This window comes from Cataglyphis hispanica, chromosome 19, assembly GCF_021464435.1.
Source record: "Cataglyphis hispanica isolate Lineage 1 chromosome 19, ULB_Chis1_1.0, whole genome shotgun sequence".
NCBI lineage: Eukaryota > Metazoa > Arthropoda > Insecta > Hymenoptera > Formicidae > Cataglyphis > Cataglyphis hispanica.
Genome location: NC_065972.1, coordinates 5,215,660 through 5,231,910, shown reverse-complemented (window position 1 = coordinate 5,231,910; position 16,251 = coordinate 5,215,660). Strand labels below are relative to the sequence as shown.

Here is a 16,251-nt window from a genome sequence, read left to right as displayed (position 1 = left end):
TTAAAAATGTGATATATTTTTCTATCAGCTTGATTTCTGATACAATCTCAATAAAAGAGATTTTAGATTTTGAACTAATTGTTTGAAAATGAACAGATAATCACAAAATCATTGTTTTATTACATCTACTTGAGATACAAAATAGAAACCTAATTTCCATATAAATAAAATCTAGTGTTTTATGAATTATTTTATGTATCTAGAATTTTATGAATTATTTAAATTATTTAAATTTTATTAATTTATTATTTATTTAATGTCATTAAAAAACATATTTATCAAGAACACGTCATGGAATAATTTAAAATATATTAATATCTTTTATATAACGTCTAAAAATTGTCAATATGTTGCTAATCGTGAAAGACAAATCAATGATAACGAGTTATTGCCAAGTTACTGAGAGATTTTCTTACTGCGAGAGTTTGCGGGTAGCAAATCGGTGTTAACACGATGCCATCAATTTGCTGTTTTTTTAAATTAAAATTCAGATTAGTTTAACACAACAAACACAATGCACTTTGTTCCTAGCGTTTCAAACTTAGCTACTTCAACAATTGTTGGCAATATCACAGATAGACAGCAACCTTACAGATAATTGGCTCTCCAAGACATTTTGAAATGTTTGCAAAGACTGAAAACGGTGAAGATATCATTCAACAAACAAAACTTTAATTCATAATTATATATATATATATATATATATATATATATATATATATATATATATATTTGTGTGTGTGTGCGCGTGTGCGTGTATGTATGTATATATGTATGTATATATATATATATATATATATATATATATATATATATACATATGTATATATAGTATATATATATATATATATATATATATATATATATATATATATATATATATACATATACAAGATGTCCCAGATTAATGGAGACAAAACTCGTGTGCAGATAGAGCAGATCAAACTGAGTCGAAAAGTCCTTTATCATTTTTTTGTATAATGCTTAATGAAAGAGTTATTATTGAGTGTGTCTGGCAATTCAGTGCCGACTTTTAACTGGACGCACGTCAATGAGCCACGCGCCTGCAAGTGTACGTGAGCGCTCAGCTGTTTACAGCGCCTCACTGACGTGCGCCCGGCTAAAGATCAGCGATGATTGGCCAAACTTTATTCAATAACTCTCTTATTAAACGTTATAGAAAAAATTGTTACAGGACTTTTCTCCTCAGTTTTATCTGCTCTACCCGCATACAACGGGTGATTCTTGTATATATATATATATATATATATATATATATATATATATATATATATATATATATATATATATAGAAATACAAAAATTATAATATAAAAAATTGTTGAAATTGACTTACTCTTTTTTCACTTTCTTTTTGTTGATCTATCTATTTTTGTATTTATCATTCATGAAGCTAATGCATTTAATTTATCAATAATATAGTAATATATGTATATGTGTGAAATATATTATATTTTTTATAACAAGTTGTATCTCACAAAATAAACAGTACATTGTGAGAGTAGCTAATCTCGCGAAAATTAAGATTTCTTGTCTAAATAAATTATTTTAGGCTGGATCAAGTAAATTTTTCCCTATTATTCGTTCATGAATTGTTAAATATAAATGCTCAAATGATGTGTGTATTGTGATTTACCATAATTTACATGTGATTGGGTCACATGTTTCCGTTTACGATGATCAATCAGAGAACATGATGTTCTATAAATTAGCCAGTTCTTTTCTCGTATCTGGTAATGGTTTACTGCGCGTTGTTTAAATCCAATGTCGCATCCCGGATGCTCCAAGAAGCCAACAGCAGTCTCGCAATATTTCTTAATAAAGTAAATAAATTATCATCTGAATCTATCCTTTGTCTACTTTTCTCATTTATACATACATCCATACATATGTACATACATATATGCATATGTGTGTGTGTGTGTCATGTATGCATGTATGCATGTATATATGTATGCATATATGCATATGCATATGTATGCGTGTGTGTGTGTGTGTGGCGCGCGCGCGCGCGCGCGCGTATGTATATATGTATGTTCTGTATATGTATGTGTACTTCCCACTATTTTTCCCCTGATTTTTCGCAAACCCGCCTTGAACGAACCATCGGATCACTCGATTATCGGAGTGCATCAGATCGGATCACACCGCACCACACCGCACCGCATCGCACCGCACCATCAACACCGCTCTCTTTTTCGCTACTGCAAACTGCTTACAGCCCCCTGCTACTCGGCTTACTGCTTACTCTCAGCTACCCCATCATCGGCTACACCCGCGCCACGCCACTCCTTTCCACCGCCTGTGGCACCATAAAATAACAACTTAGTCATCATAAAATATATGCATCACATCCGTGTATGAGAGTAGTGGTAGTTTTTTTTTTTATAGGATTGTAAGGATTATAAGGAAACAAGAGAGAGAGAGAATAAACAGATTGGAATATTAGGGACATATTACAATCAAAATATCGAATTAATAAGTGAAATATATGTAGATTTGATTGTAGTGTAACAATTAGATTGACCATACTATCAAGATTCTATGTATCAAGAGCACAATACGGAATACATCGCATACGTTACAGCAATGATACAAAGTATTAATTTATAAAACACAAACATTTTGCGCACGCTTGTGTGTGTGTATGCACATGATCTCACTCTATTAAATCCATAATACTTTTCATACAAAAAAGTCTATATGAATTATATTTTTATTTTATATAAATTCTATATATTTTTTTCATTTAAAAACATTTACATGATCGTTATATATATATATATATATATTGCTATGTTGTATAACATAAAATAGTTAATTGTACACATTTTGACTACAACAGTTATATAAGATACACGCGATTAAGTCTTTTGCAAAATACTAATTCAATACCTCACACCAAATCACCCTTGAATCCAAGGATCTATGAGCTTCCGTTTCCTAGATTTCCAAAAAATTCCAATAAACTAGCCAATCGTTAGCAAATAGATAATTTCAATATAATAATATATAATATATACCAGTACATATATATTTAATCTCTCTGTATATATCTATATACGCACACACGCTCGCACAAGTATAGATACATGTGTATGTATGTGTGTGCATATATATATATGTATGTATATGTGTGCGAGTGTGTGTATGTGTGTGTGCGCGCGCGATTGTGTGTGTGTGTGTATGTGTATATTGAGCAAAAGATATCAGGATCTCTTTAAGTGGTCTTAAAAAAAATATTCTTTGCTTACATACTGCTTATACAGAAAAAGTAAAATTATTGTACGTACTAAACAAACAAAAAATATTTTTTTTACTTATATACATATAAGCTAAAAAATTTATGCCTAGTACAAAAAAAAGAAATTGTATTATTTTTTTGTTTTAACTAAACATACACCATCTGTCCGGAAAAAAAAGACTAATTTTCTGTACATAGTACAAGTGGCGTTATTTATCTGGAATCTTATAGTATCACTTCTCAAGAATATGTCTAATTGTTTATTAGACATATTTTTGAGAAGTGATACTATAAGATTCCAGATAAATAGCGCAATAGACAGCCTAGTTTATTAATAGCCGGTTTGAAATTGATCAATGTGCAGTTAAAATTTGTTATTTTTTTATTGTGTCAATAGAGCAACGAACAATAATTAAATTTGCCAAACTTGGCAAAACACAAAAATATTTAAAATTATGAAAATTGTTTACGGTTCGTCTTTGTCATATAAAATGTTTAAGTGATGTATACGATTTCGTGAAAACCAAGAGTCGCTTGAAAACGATGAAATACCAAAGGGGCCCGCCACAAATTTAAACAACGCAAACGATTCGCAACTTTCTTCTCCCTAACCATCATAAAGAATCTTGTGTACTAACTGTGAGTCTCATTTTCATTCTACATGAAACACGATGATTAGTAAGGAAAAGATTGCGAATAGTACATAAAATCAGTCTCCTTTTTCTTCTGAACAGACGGTATATTTGGTAATTAACACAGGCCTAAAATAAGAATTTTCATAATTATTTTTCTCATTAGTATAGCTGAATAAATATTTACTCAACTATAACTTAAAAATATTTGAGAAAGATTTCCATTCTAGTAAAAACTATTTTGTGATACACAACTATTTTGTGTATAATTTAGCATTTACATATTATATATAGCCATAAGTTTTTTGATGAACAATAACCTAGACAGATCAAGAATATTACATATTATAATTCATAAAGGAAAAACAAGAAATACGTAGACAGTTCTGTTTTCTGCAATCCATTGCGCTTTATTACAAATGAATCTACGATATGCGGATTTACATGAACGATTGCCTATCAACGCAAAACTTACTTCTAAAAATATATTGTCGTGCATGAGAATAAACCTAAAAATTTTAATTGATCTTCAAGTGTTAAAATATTTTCCTTGAATTTAGTATATTACACACCTAAAGACATTGTTGACAAAAACATTCTTAAGCAATGAAAACATTATAAAGCATATTTTTTTTAGTTTTTATAAATTACTGCAATATTCAAGTTTAATTGTATGCAGTATTGTATGCAGTTTGTTTTATTTATCTGTCTCTTTGATTATATAGAGATTATGTTCTTATCCATTATTTTCAATAATATTGTTATTTTATCAATAAAAGAAAGTAAAAGAGCAAATTTCATAAATTATATACTGAATATTATCATACTAATTACGAAACTAATTGATTATTCAATAAGACAAGATGGCAAGTCGATGGTTTAGTCGATATTAAGTTAATGTATCTCTAAAATAACATCATTAATTTGACTCATAATTAATATCTATGTAATAATTTTATTCACCACTTTCCAAATTTCAAATTTCACTCAAAATGAGATTTGTTTATAAGATACGATAGTTATGGTAAGTCTGAAGAGTTTTCAAATAAACTTTATTTGCAATGTTTGTCAACATTGTTTAAAAGTGTATAAAAGTTTTACTAGACATTATATGCTAGAGAATATTTGAAATATGATAGAGAATATTTAGAAAATAGAAGACTAAATCATAATAGGGGCTTCAAAGGCTTTCCATTTTGCAATATTAATGTCAATGAAAAATAAACGCTATATGTAACTTTGTAGGTTTCACGACAAACGTAACGCATAAATCTAACATCATAAAATTTATCAATTAAAATGATGTTGAATTACAGAGTACAATCAAAAATTAAATCATCACTTATATGAGCAGAATTTATTGATTAATTTATTGATTATTCAAGAAACGTGAGTTTATGATAGTTGCATAACGAAAACGTCATAACGCGAATAAAAGGAAAGCATGTGAAAAAAATACACGTATTATAGGGCAGAAATTAAACGCGTCTCCACAAAAAAGAAAATATGTAATATTAATTGAAATATATATATATATATATATATATATATATATATATATATAACATGTATGTATTTAAATGATAGAAGAACATGAAGCGTGCGAGTGTTGCTATAGTAGGTGATAGAATACCTTTTGCAATCTCAACACAGATTATTCGGCTCTCGTTGGATGCGCGCGCATTCATTGTTTTCCTCTTATACGCTCTTGGACAAGCTCAGTCCCTGGAAATAAATAAAAATTGATCAATCATAACAAATGATCCCATAATTTATTCCTGTTCAAAAATTTCATCATTTTTCGTTTTAACAACGATATTAACCGAATAATTCTTACCTAGATTTGGAACGACTGTCCTTTTGCCTGTCCTGCGACTTGCTACGTGAGCGTGATTTTCCGCGCGAGCTTTTACTATCAGAACGAGAACGACTGCGACTGCGACTATAGGAACGCCTGCGATCTCTATCGCGGCTACGTGATCTACTGCGGGATCGAGATCGAGAACGTCTGCGATCTCTACTTCTACTACGTGACCTATAAAAGCGTTCAAATATTAAAATTTGTTCATATACAAAAAAATAACTGTATGTTGGAATTTATAATTGTATAAATTGTTTTATCTCTATCTCTATTAGCTTATATTAGCTTATAATATTAATAAAATGACAAAGACATGAGAACATTACTATGAAGCATATTTTTATAATTTTTATAATTTGTTTTATAATCTTTACAATATTCAAGCTTTCAAAAAATTATATTATATAGTGGTGTCTCTGTATGTATGTTTGTTTCATTTATCTATCCTTTAACTTATATTGAGACTATCTTCTTATCCATCATTATCAATAATATTGTTCTTTTACATAATATTATTTTTATTCATATTATTTTTTTATCAATAAAAAAGTAAAAATGGCAAAAATTTTATAAATTAAGACACTGAATATTATCGTCTTTTAAAATTAATTGATTATACAATAAGATGGTATTATTTATTTATGGTATTATCCGATAAGATTTAATCAATATAAAATTTTATATATCTCTAAAATAAAATCATTAATTTACTCAAAACTGATATTTATGTAATATAGCTTTATTCATCATTCTCTAAACTTCAAATCTCACTCAGAAAGAATTTTGTTTAGGAGATGCGATAGCTATAGTATATTTAAAACAGGATTTTTTTTACGCAATTTCCTAAAATAAATTTATTATTGTACATGTTTTCTAATGCTTTTTACTCATACAAAAGAAAAAAAAAAAAGAAAAAATCCACGTAAGTTTCAAGTGCTAAATTTATAAATGTATTGAAAAAAAGCTGAATAGCTTCCTAAAATAATAATTTTTAATTTGCATAACATTTTCTTTTTTCATCGCTAAAAATTAAAATAAAGAATATGTACTATATATTCAATATTTTGTTAAGCCATTGAATATATAAGCACAGATAGAAATGTATTTATAATATATTTTAAACACAACCTGGCTTATTAGGGGATTGAAAATTATTTACAATATAAAAACAAAATTATAAAAAGGAAATTTTTTAAAAATTTCCTGAGAATTCTTGATTTCTCCAGATATTAAATCATTCCCTGAGAATTCTAGGTTTTCTATGCTTTTCCAAGAAATAGATACTCTGTTAAAGTATGTATCTAAAATGATAATAACTTACCTTCCACGACGACGACTTCCGCGACTTCGATGAGGAGATGTCGGACGTCCATAACGTGCCATTTGAACTCGGAGTTCCCTGCCATCCAACAGCCTTCCATCCATAGCATCTAATGCATCTTCCGCATCACGCTTATCATAAAATCTATCAAAAGAGATATATAAAGTATTTGTGATTTATGTTTTTTTAAATATTTTTAGAATTTCTTCTTTTAATGTAATTAAATTCGTTGGTAACAGTTCCTGGTAAAAAAATTTTGCAATTTCTATAAAAAATTAAAATTTTCAATAAATCACAATTTTCTACAAATTTGTGGAAATTGTAGGAAATCATGATAAGTCAGAGTAAGCTGTAATGAGTTGTAAAATATATTTATAAATTCTTTACAACTTTTTACGAATATTTTTATAATGTAAAAATTTGTAGAAGTTGTAAACATGTTTTTTGTTGTAAGTCTATTGCTTCTTGATGTTAATATAATTTAATTATAAAATTATTAATTAAATTATATAAGGCTCTTACATTCCCTTTACGATATATTTGTAAGAGCCTTTATTATTTTATTTTAATTTTGTATAAGTTGTAGATATAATAACTAAACTATATATAATATAATTGTAAAAAAATTCCAACTGTCTATGTAAATTTATAAAGAATTACAAACATGGCCCAAATCGTGTAATTAAGCATAAGAGTTACAGAGAAATAATTTAAAAAGTTGTAGTTACATAATAAAAAATTGCAGTTTTCGTGTAAAAAATTATAAAACTATTTTTATCTTTTTTACCGAGTTTACTGAGGACTGTTTACTTTTTTTGAAAAACTTTATTTTAACTTATCCAGTTTGTATATCGGCGCGGCTAAATTTTAGTCATACAGTATAATTGATCTGCTGTGCTCTCATGTCATGACGTCAGCACAATTATCAACCGCGTCCATATATTTAAGATCCTAACGGTTGTTAAATATATATTCGACATGACGTATTCACGGTTATCAATCGTTGTAATATTTAAGCTCACCTGACAAATGCGAAACCGCGACTTTCGCGCGTGAAGCGATCACGAGGGATGTAAATATCGCCGACTTCACCACAGCGCTCAAACACGCGCCTAAGATCTTCCGGCGTTGTCCTGTACGTAAGATTGTCGACTTTCAGAGAGACCATCCCGTCAATGCGGGGCGGCGGTCTACCATAACTCATCTTCCTTTCACGAATTTATTCCTCGCGATTAGATAGACAAGATTTCTGATGAATTTATTACGAATCAATTTTGTTCTAATCCAAACGACGATGCTCCGAGGACCAGCAACAAGAATATGGCGACTGCTTCGGTTACTCCTCGGCTCGGCAGCTCGGCTGCATTTCGATATTACCGAGAACATATAGTTTACGCTAACATATACTATAGATTTTCAGTATTAGCAGTGAATATCGGAACGCAGCCTTTGACCGTGTTTTTAGCAGAGAAAACCGTTTAGTAGCAATCGAATGTGATTGGCTCTTATTTTACAGAACCAACAAATCAACATCGATTATTAACAAAACGATTAGTCCAGATGTACATATAGTATAAACTGTATTCCAAAATTCACTTGCCAATACTGAAAACCTATAGTTCACGTAACGTATAATATTATAGGCTGCGGTCGGGAAGATGCTAGAAATGCTTCGAAGCATTTGATTGGCCAATCAGGACAAAAAGAACAAAGATTTCTTTATTCTGATTGGTTAATGTAATGCTTCGAAGCATTTCTAGCGTCTTCCCGACCGTAGCCATAGATTTCCAGTACTGGTAATGAATTTTGGAACACGGCCATAATAGGGGTTCGTTCCGTTTCATGCATTGAGATCATAGATCGCATTCAATGTACTGCGCACATTCCCGGATAGTCAAGTCTGTATTGCAAATTGTGCACTACCTATTATGTTAACAGAATTCCGACAGCAATTGAGCATGATGTGCCGTTTTAATGTTGACAAAAATACAGCAAAAAACAAACAGTCTCTATGTCATGATATGATATAAAAAGTGCAGAATTTAAGCAGAAATTCTCAAATAAAAATATTAGATTTTAAGCATTGCATGTTGACACAATATCAATAGAAATTAAATAAAAATTGAACATAACATGTTACATCGACAGAATATCGTCAGAAATCGAATTCTGCAAGCATGCTTAATTTTTTATAGCAGAAATGCTACAAAAATTAAGCATGTTTTGGCATCTCAAAAGATAACAGCAGAAACACCAGCATGGTCTGTTATTATAAAACAATAACAGAATCGCAATCAATTTTAATATATGTTTATCAAGTTATAGTTCGTTCGTTTACCGCTACATGACGTATCTATCTCATATTCAAATTTCTGTTACAAGCAAATATAAAGATTGTAAAGCGCGGCTAGAACAAAATTAAAAATGTGTTATGGTTCCTACACATAAGATGATGCGGCAACGTAACAAGCGTTGCCGTGTTCTGTATCCTATGTAGGAGCCATAATATTTATTTTTATCAGTTTAATTTTTAAGGATGTTTTGTACCTATTTTTGAAATATTAGGAATTTAAACAAAATGTTCTTACATATGTTCAGAAATTTATAAGAAAATTCTGAGTCAATTCACTGAAGCGATTAAAAGTTATGAGGATTTTAATTTACAGTGAATTAACCCGTGATTTTATGGAAAATTTTATGTGACCACTTCGATTCAAATGGCCAAAACAAATGGAAATAATATTCAGAATTTATTTAAAATTTACAAAAGAGTAGTTTATATATAGAGGAAATATTTGAGTAAATAATATTTAACAAGTACTGACTGATTAACAAGATATTATGAATAATTCGATGAAATTGATCATATCATCCGATATGGTGCGAAATTCACTGTGAAAATATGGCAACATCGCATTCAGTTGAGAAGAATGAAGCGGGGAGCACACACTTTTGCATAAGCGCATAACAATAAGCATAAGGAAATTGATTGGTTCATTTCCTTATGCATATATTTGTGGACCAATCAATTTCTTTATGTTTATGATTATGCGCTTTAAGCGGGAAGCACACTTTTGCATAAGCGCATAGCCATACGTATAAGGAAATTGATTGGTTCATTTCGTTAGGCATATGTTTGTGGACCAATTTGTGGATCAATTTCTTTATGCTTATGGCTATGCGCTTATGCAAAAGTGTGTGTTCCCCGCTTTAAGTGGGAAGCACACACTTTTGCATAAGCGCATAACTATAAGCATAAGGAAATTGATTGGTTTATTTCCTTATGCATATATTTGTGGACCAATCAATTTCTTTATGTTTATGATTATGCGCTTATGCAAAAGTGTGTGCTCCTCGCTTTACTATCCTTGGGTGCGTTCCGTTTCACGCATTGAGCGCATACATCGTTTGAAAATCTATAGTTCACGTAACATATATTATAGATTTCCAAGCGATCTATGCGCTCTATGCGTAAAACGGAACGCAACCCTGGATTGCAAACGATGCATTATTGCAAAAAAAGTAAAAAAAGTCATGATTGCAATTCCTCAAATAATCTAAAATAATCGATAATCCACAGAAGCTGTAGATTATGGAGCGTACTACATATATTTGCTGCGTGAAATAAAACTTTTAAAAGTTAGAGAATTGATTATGGAGAATCAACCATTAAATGCACTCGAAAAGCCGCCGCCGTATTCCATCGCAACGGCTCCGGCAGGTGTGTTCTAATTTTTAGGTTAGATTGCTTCTTACAAAAATATTTTTCTGTTTGTTACATTTTGAGATGACACAGTCTTCCGTAATAATGTATAAATAATTGTTCTTATTTTATTGATATTTTTTTAAGTTATTTTTGGAACTGATTGAAAATACTACACAACTTATAATAAAGAAATGACTAGGTCTAATTATAAATAAGTCAAAAATAAAAAAATTGTTACAGATGTAACATGTAAATTTTTTGTGAAATTATAAAAAATAATGTTTATTAAAAGAATGTTTATTAAAAGAAGAAAAAGAGAAATATGAAAGCATGTTTATGTGCAAAGCATTGCTTGTTTTCATATATTGTTTATTATAAATTTTTATTATTAGTGAATGTACCATATCAACCACCTCCTGGATATTATCCTAATAATACTGATACTGGCTATCAAGAAAACCATGTACCATCATATGGTTCTGTGCACTCTACAGCAATCATTGTTCCAGAAATTATTCTAGTTGGCGGCTGTCCTGCATGCAGAGTATGCATTGATTTTTTATTATTTAAATATTGTATTTGTCTACACATGCTACAAAGTCAAAAAATTGATATTCAACACATAACAGGTAGGTGTGATGGAAGACGATTATACATGTTTTGGCCTACTGTGTGCGATACTCTTTTTTCCCTTCGGAATTATTTGCTGTATGCTGCTAAAGACAAAACGCTGCTCGAATTGTGGAGCTTATTTTGGTTGACTAAAAATAAAAGAAAGTATATATTTGTATACAAAAAATAATTTCATTTTAGGTACATTTAAAGCAAATGATGTTTAAAAAACAATTAATATTGAGTGATAAGGATTTAATGTTAAGAATATATTTTTATAGTAAAATAAGTTTAATAGATTTGTGTAAAAAGTATTTTAAATGAATAAAAAATAAAATGATTTTTAAATATTTTTTGTTTTAAATGCTTTTTTTATGTGAACAAAATTTTGGATATTTAAGTATATCTTGTTAGATACATACTTATTATTTAATCTTGATTTACTAATTTATTTTTCTTTTATATAACAATGTACTTTCGTATTAAATTGAAAAATTAAATTGCAATAATATAGTCATATCTGTGTATGCATATAGATATATCAATATGTAAATAGAATAAGTTTCAGTAATATTGTTAAATAAATAGCTTTGCAAAACTAACATTTATATATAATTTTACAAACACATATACATGTAAATTAACACATATACATGTGTTAATTTATAGTTTTTAATATATTAATTATTAATTATATATTTTCCATAATAGAAAGATGTTACAAAAATAATAAAATTATACTGGAATAGTCATGAATTACATGACACTGAAATCTTAATTTATTCTTTTTAATTTATTTTTTTTTATTATTCTTAATTTATTATTTTTTTTATTTATTCTTTTTAATTGCTATTTTATTAATATTTTAATTTAAAAAAATTAAGAAAAATGCAGAAAAATTTATTAAAAATTTTACTCAGCAGATTTCACTAAAATTGCATTTATTTAATAAATTTTGTGAAAACCCGTATAGAAAAATTGCAAACAATGCAAAATAATTCCATTGGAAGATTATTGTTATATTTTTGTTAAAAGCTCAGTAAATAAAGATATATAATATTCATTCTCGATTTTTTTTATCATTCCAAAAAACTAAGTTTTAAAAACATAGAAAATATTAATATTTGAAGTACAATTATTATAACAATATAAAAGAACTTAAAAATACTAAAATTAATTGATTATGTTATTACTATATTACATAATTATATAGTAGTTATATTGTTATATATTAGTAGTTTATCATATATATACTTATAAATCGTTGACTGAACCTTTTTATTGCTGCAAAGATTATTTTGATGTAAATATTATGGCACAACAAATTTCTTAAATATTAATTAAATTTTATAGTTTTATTTTTGCACAAATAACAATTTTTAAATAATATAACTTAACCTATATATGATAAAAAGTCATTTATGAAGAAAAAAAAACATAATGATACTGTAAAAATATTGTGAATATTATAATAATTATAATACAACATAAACAAATTAACTCTTTGCGGCACAGGAATTCAGGTCATAAAATAGACCCATGTTGCACAGGAATTTTATTGCGTTTTAAATCAAACAAAATTGTTATATTTTTATTAATAAAGGTATCACATAATGTAACAAAATAATATAAAATAACATAAATATAAATATAAATAACATAATAATAATAACAAAATAATAATTATTTAAACGAATTTGTTGTTAGAGGGCGGGACTCATATAGTCCCACTGTGCCACATAGGTTCATGAATGGTACTACATGAACGGTACACTATATTCAAATCACATTTATAGTTTTAAGAATATTAAAACATAAACAATAAACAAAAATATGTTTTTTTGTATTACTCCCCAAGTTGCATGGTGGGACGAATAAAATCCCACCATACTTTCATCATTTGCAAACAAATTTAATCTTTAGTTTTATTATAAAACACTTCACTTGTTTATATAGAACTAATTTTTATATAAATTAACTTACCTCTACGATTTTTCACATAAAACCAGGAAAAAATATTATCGCAATAAACCTTCCGCTTACAATAATTGTTGAACCGGTATTAGCATGTTGAAAGTTGCCAACATAAGTGCATACATTTGTAACATTGGATGAATATATTACCAACTGCTTTACGTAAATAAGACGAAATATAAACCTATACACATGCAGCTATTGCAAAATTTCGAGGTGGGATTAAAAATGTCCCACCATGCATTACGGTCCATCAAAAAGGTGGGACACTTTTAATCCCACCGTGCCCCAAAGAGTTAAAACAAGTAAGTAACTTATAATATTATAAGAGATAAAATAAAATATATATAAAAAAAATTATTATGCATATTATTACAAAAATCATTTATTAACCTTTAATATTATATTGCATTCAATATTTATTATAAGTTAGATAAATTAAAAAAATATTAATAAAACTGTTTCCTTATTGTTTTATTCCTATCAGTTAAGTAATATCGTGTAAAGTACAAACTCGAGATACTTATTGGTTCCGCCATATTTCGTCAACACCAATAGGAAGGATAACAACTCTGTTCAGAATCTTACTATAGGGACTCTAGTTTGTTCTGCAGAATGCGCCTATTTACTCTAGTACTTTCTACTAATATTTTCCATGAGACTCGCCATCTTTGTATCACGTGATACACGACAGTGCGTGTACTGTGCCGCTGACAATGAACCACAGCGGTGACTGTGATAAGTGATTCGCGTAAACCCATTCTCAGATTGCTCAACACGAGTATATAGTGGCAGTGGAGAAAGATAGCACATCGGCCGCTGATAGAAGGAGCATCTCTTGATGATTCGCGCTTTACGTGAGCCTCAGGCAAGCCGGAGTAGCTCGCAATTATGTTCGATGTACCGCAGAAGTTCTATGAGCTGTGTCGCCTTTGTTTATCCCCGGACGGTGTCAAATGTTCCATATTCGAGGAGGAGGGCATTCAGCGAAGTTTCGCCGAAAAGATATTAGCATGCTTGTCAATCACAGTAAGTGTCACAATTGACAATTGTTCAACTTTTCTTGGGACGGGGGGAGAAGAGAGAGACTCTCGTCATTCGTGATGCGTCTCTCTGTCTGCGTAGTTTCCATCATCGCTGTGCTCTCTCTCTCTCTCTCTCTCGCGCGCGCGCGCGCACGCGCACCATGCACACACACATTCGTGGACTCTACTGTGAGTCTCAGTCTATTCCTTTCTATTTCTCTTTAGCCCGCACGTCTTCGCGCTCGCGAACCCACTCACACCCGTGATCACGTCAATGCGGATACATGTGTGTACGCGGATAGATGTGTATGTGTGCGCGTACATACGTGCGTGCGCGTGCCACGAGAGAAAGTTGGCAAGAGATGTATTCGCGAGATAAGCCGACAAGCGGAGAGCAACGGTATTTAAAATGGCAGTGATAAGCCCTGCGTCCCTGCGCGCGAATGAGACGTGGAACTCGCGTCGGAGTCATTGAGAGGGGGAGACAGCGGCACCTTATTTGGGTGTCCTGTTATCATGTTTCACACGCGAATTTCGTTGTCATATCGCTGTATGTATCCGCGCTACTTATCTTTAACATCTTTTTCATTTATTAGAGATATCAATTCATCAAGGCAAACTAGTTAAGGAGCATGTGGCACAAAAGTTTTATTATATATATATATAATTTATACATAAATTATATTGTGTAATTTATTTATGTATATTATGGTACATTGTGTTATATATTATTATGCATTATATCCCACATAACACAGAACATTGTAATAATAATAGTTGCTTTCCATTTATATCAAAACTCAGATAATTTTCATTTATGACGTCATAACTCAGTTAAATGCATTCTTTTTGAGGCTGAGAAAGTGAGATTTAACTGAGTTTCTGCACACGATTGAGACCATGTGCTTTAGTGAGTCTAATAGACTCACATACAAAAGTAAGGTTATGAACCTGCATTATCACTTGCGCGTTCCTTTTACTCATTGAACAATTGACATTTTATCTGAATATAAAATACACACATAACTGAGTGACTCATTATCACTTAAGTGCAAATGGAAAGCAACTAATATTACGATGATATTGTTGCAATGTTGCTGTAATTTTGCAATATTGCAGCAATATTGCTGAAATATTCTGTGCTATGTGGGATATTATACAATTTTGTGTATATATAATATATATATATATATATATATATGCGTGTGTGTGCGCGAGCGCGTGTGTGTGTGTGCGTGTGTGCGGTGCGTGTTGTGCGCGTGTGTGTGTGTGTGTGTATATATATATATATATATATATATATATATATATATATATTTATATAGGAGGAAGATTTAATATTTTTATATAAGCAAATGCTTTCTCTTTCTCTCTCTCTCCTTCTCCCTCTCCTTTTCTCTCTTCCTCTTCATCTAAAGATTCACTTTATATTGAAAATTTCCATTTGATATTTTATTTAGTAGAATATATAGTTTGAAGATTTATGTACTAATCAAATTCCTTTATCATGTTTTATATAATTGTCATTAATAGATTTTTATTTAACTATAAAATAATTATAAATAGTTTTATTATAAGAAAAATTTTATCATAGAATATATATATATATATATATATATATATATATATATATATATAAACTTAATATTGACTAGTTTAACATATTAAATATTTTTGATAAGGTAAAAGATGGCGATACTTTACCATCAATTATCTGCCATCGGTGTGTATATAAATTGGATGTACTGCACAACTTTCGAGAAGTGTCGCAAAAGTCTGACATTATACTTAAACAGTACCTGGATTATGCCAAGCAATTGTCATTTTCTGATGAGCAGGTATGGAGGAACTAAAT

At 29.7% G+C, this 16,251-nt stretch overlaps 4 protein-coding genes across 9 annotated transcripts in view; 2 read left to right on the top strand and 2 right to left on the bottom strand.

The window, feature by feature from the left end:
- Positions 1-16,251, bottom strand: part of LOC126856657 (putative nuclease HARBI1) — a 95,069-nt gene that overhangs the window by 55,575 nt on the left and 23,243 nt on the right. The gene's annotated exons all lie outside the window — the stretch shown is intronic.
- LOC126856670 (serine/arginine-rich splicing factor 2) lies at positions 1,658-8,431 on the bottom strand. Of its 3 annotated transcripts, XR_007688389.1 has the most exons (6): positions 8,102-8,431; positions 7,080-7,223; positions 5,735-5,932; positions 5,531-5,622; positions 2,126-2,323; positions 1,658-1,835 (listed from the first exon to the last, which is right to left on the bottom strand). XR_007688389.1 is itself a non-coding variant. In XM_050605402.1 (4 exons), exons 1-4 carry the CDS (start codon positions 8,281-8,283, stop codon positions 5,616-5,618), a joined length of 531 nt encoding a protein of 176 aa, XP_050461359.1. In that variant the 5' UTR covers positions 8,284-8,431; the 3' UTR covers positions 4,282-5,615. The 3 variants fall into 3 exon arrangements, 1 of the variants encoding a protein (XP_050461359.1); XR_007688388.1 differs by lacking the exon at positions 1,658-1,835 and having other exon boundaries at positions 2,114-2,323; XM_050605402.1 differs by lacking the exons at positions 1,658-1,835; positions 2,126-2,323 and having other exon boundaries at positions 4,282-5,622.
- On the top strand, positions 10,581-11,745 carry LOC126856675 (brain protein I3). The gene is made up of 3 exons (XM_050605408.1): positions 10,581-10,800; positions 11,178-11,329; positions 11,415-11,745. The coding sequence occupies exons 1-3, from the start codon at positions 10,734-10,736 to the stop codon at positions 11,544-11,546; spliced, it is 351 nt and encodes a 116-aa protein (XP_050461365.1). The 5' UTR covers positions 10,581-10,733; the 3' UTR covers positions 11,547-11,745.
- Positions 13,771-16,251, top strand: part of LOC126856632 (uncharacterized) — a 70,927-nt gene continuing 68,446 nt past the window's right edge. For all 4 annotated transcript variants that reach the window (XM_050605322.1, XM_050605324.1, XM_050605323.1 and 1 more), the window contains exons 1-2: positions 13,771-14,400; positions 16,079-16,234. In XM_050605322.1, the coding sequence (XP_050461279.1) occupies positions 14,263-14,400; positions 16,079-16,234 (294 nt within the window). In that variant the 5' untranslated portion in view covers positions 13,771-14,262. The remainder of the gene's footprint in view (positions 14,401-16,078; positions 16,235-16,251) is intronic.

Bases quoted from the DNA above. Each gene is read 5' to 3' on its own strand.
- LOC126856670 (XM_050605402.1), bottom strand. From the start codon at position 8,283: ATGAGTTATGGTAGACCGCCGCCCCGCATTGACGGGATGGTCTCTCTG. The intron at 7,224-8,101 runs GTGAGCTTAAAT...CTCTTTTGATAG, and splicing joins CGCGGTTTCGCATTTGTCAG to ATTTTATGATAAGCGTGATG. The intron at 5,933-7,079 runs GTAAGTTATTAT...ACGCTTTTATAG, and splicing joins GGAAGTCGTCGTCGTGGAAG to GTCACGTAGTAGAAGTAGAG.
- LOC126856675 (XM_050605408.1), top strand. From the start codon at position 10,734: ATGGAGAATCAACCATTAAATGCACTCGAAAAGCCGCCGCCGTATTCC. The intron at 10,801-11,177 runs GTGTGTTCTAAT...TTTTATTATTAG, and splicing joins CATCGCAACGGCTCCGGCAG to TGAATGTACCATATCAACCA. The intron at 11,330-11,414 runs GTATGCATTGAT...AACACATAACAG, and splicing joins GCGGCTGTCCTGCATGCAGA to GTAGGTGTGATGGAAGACGA.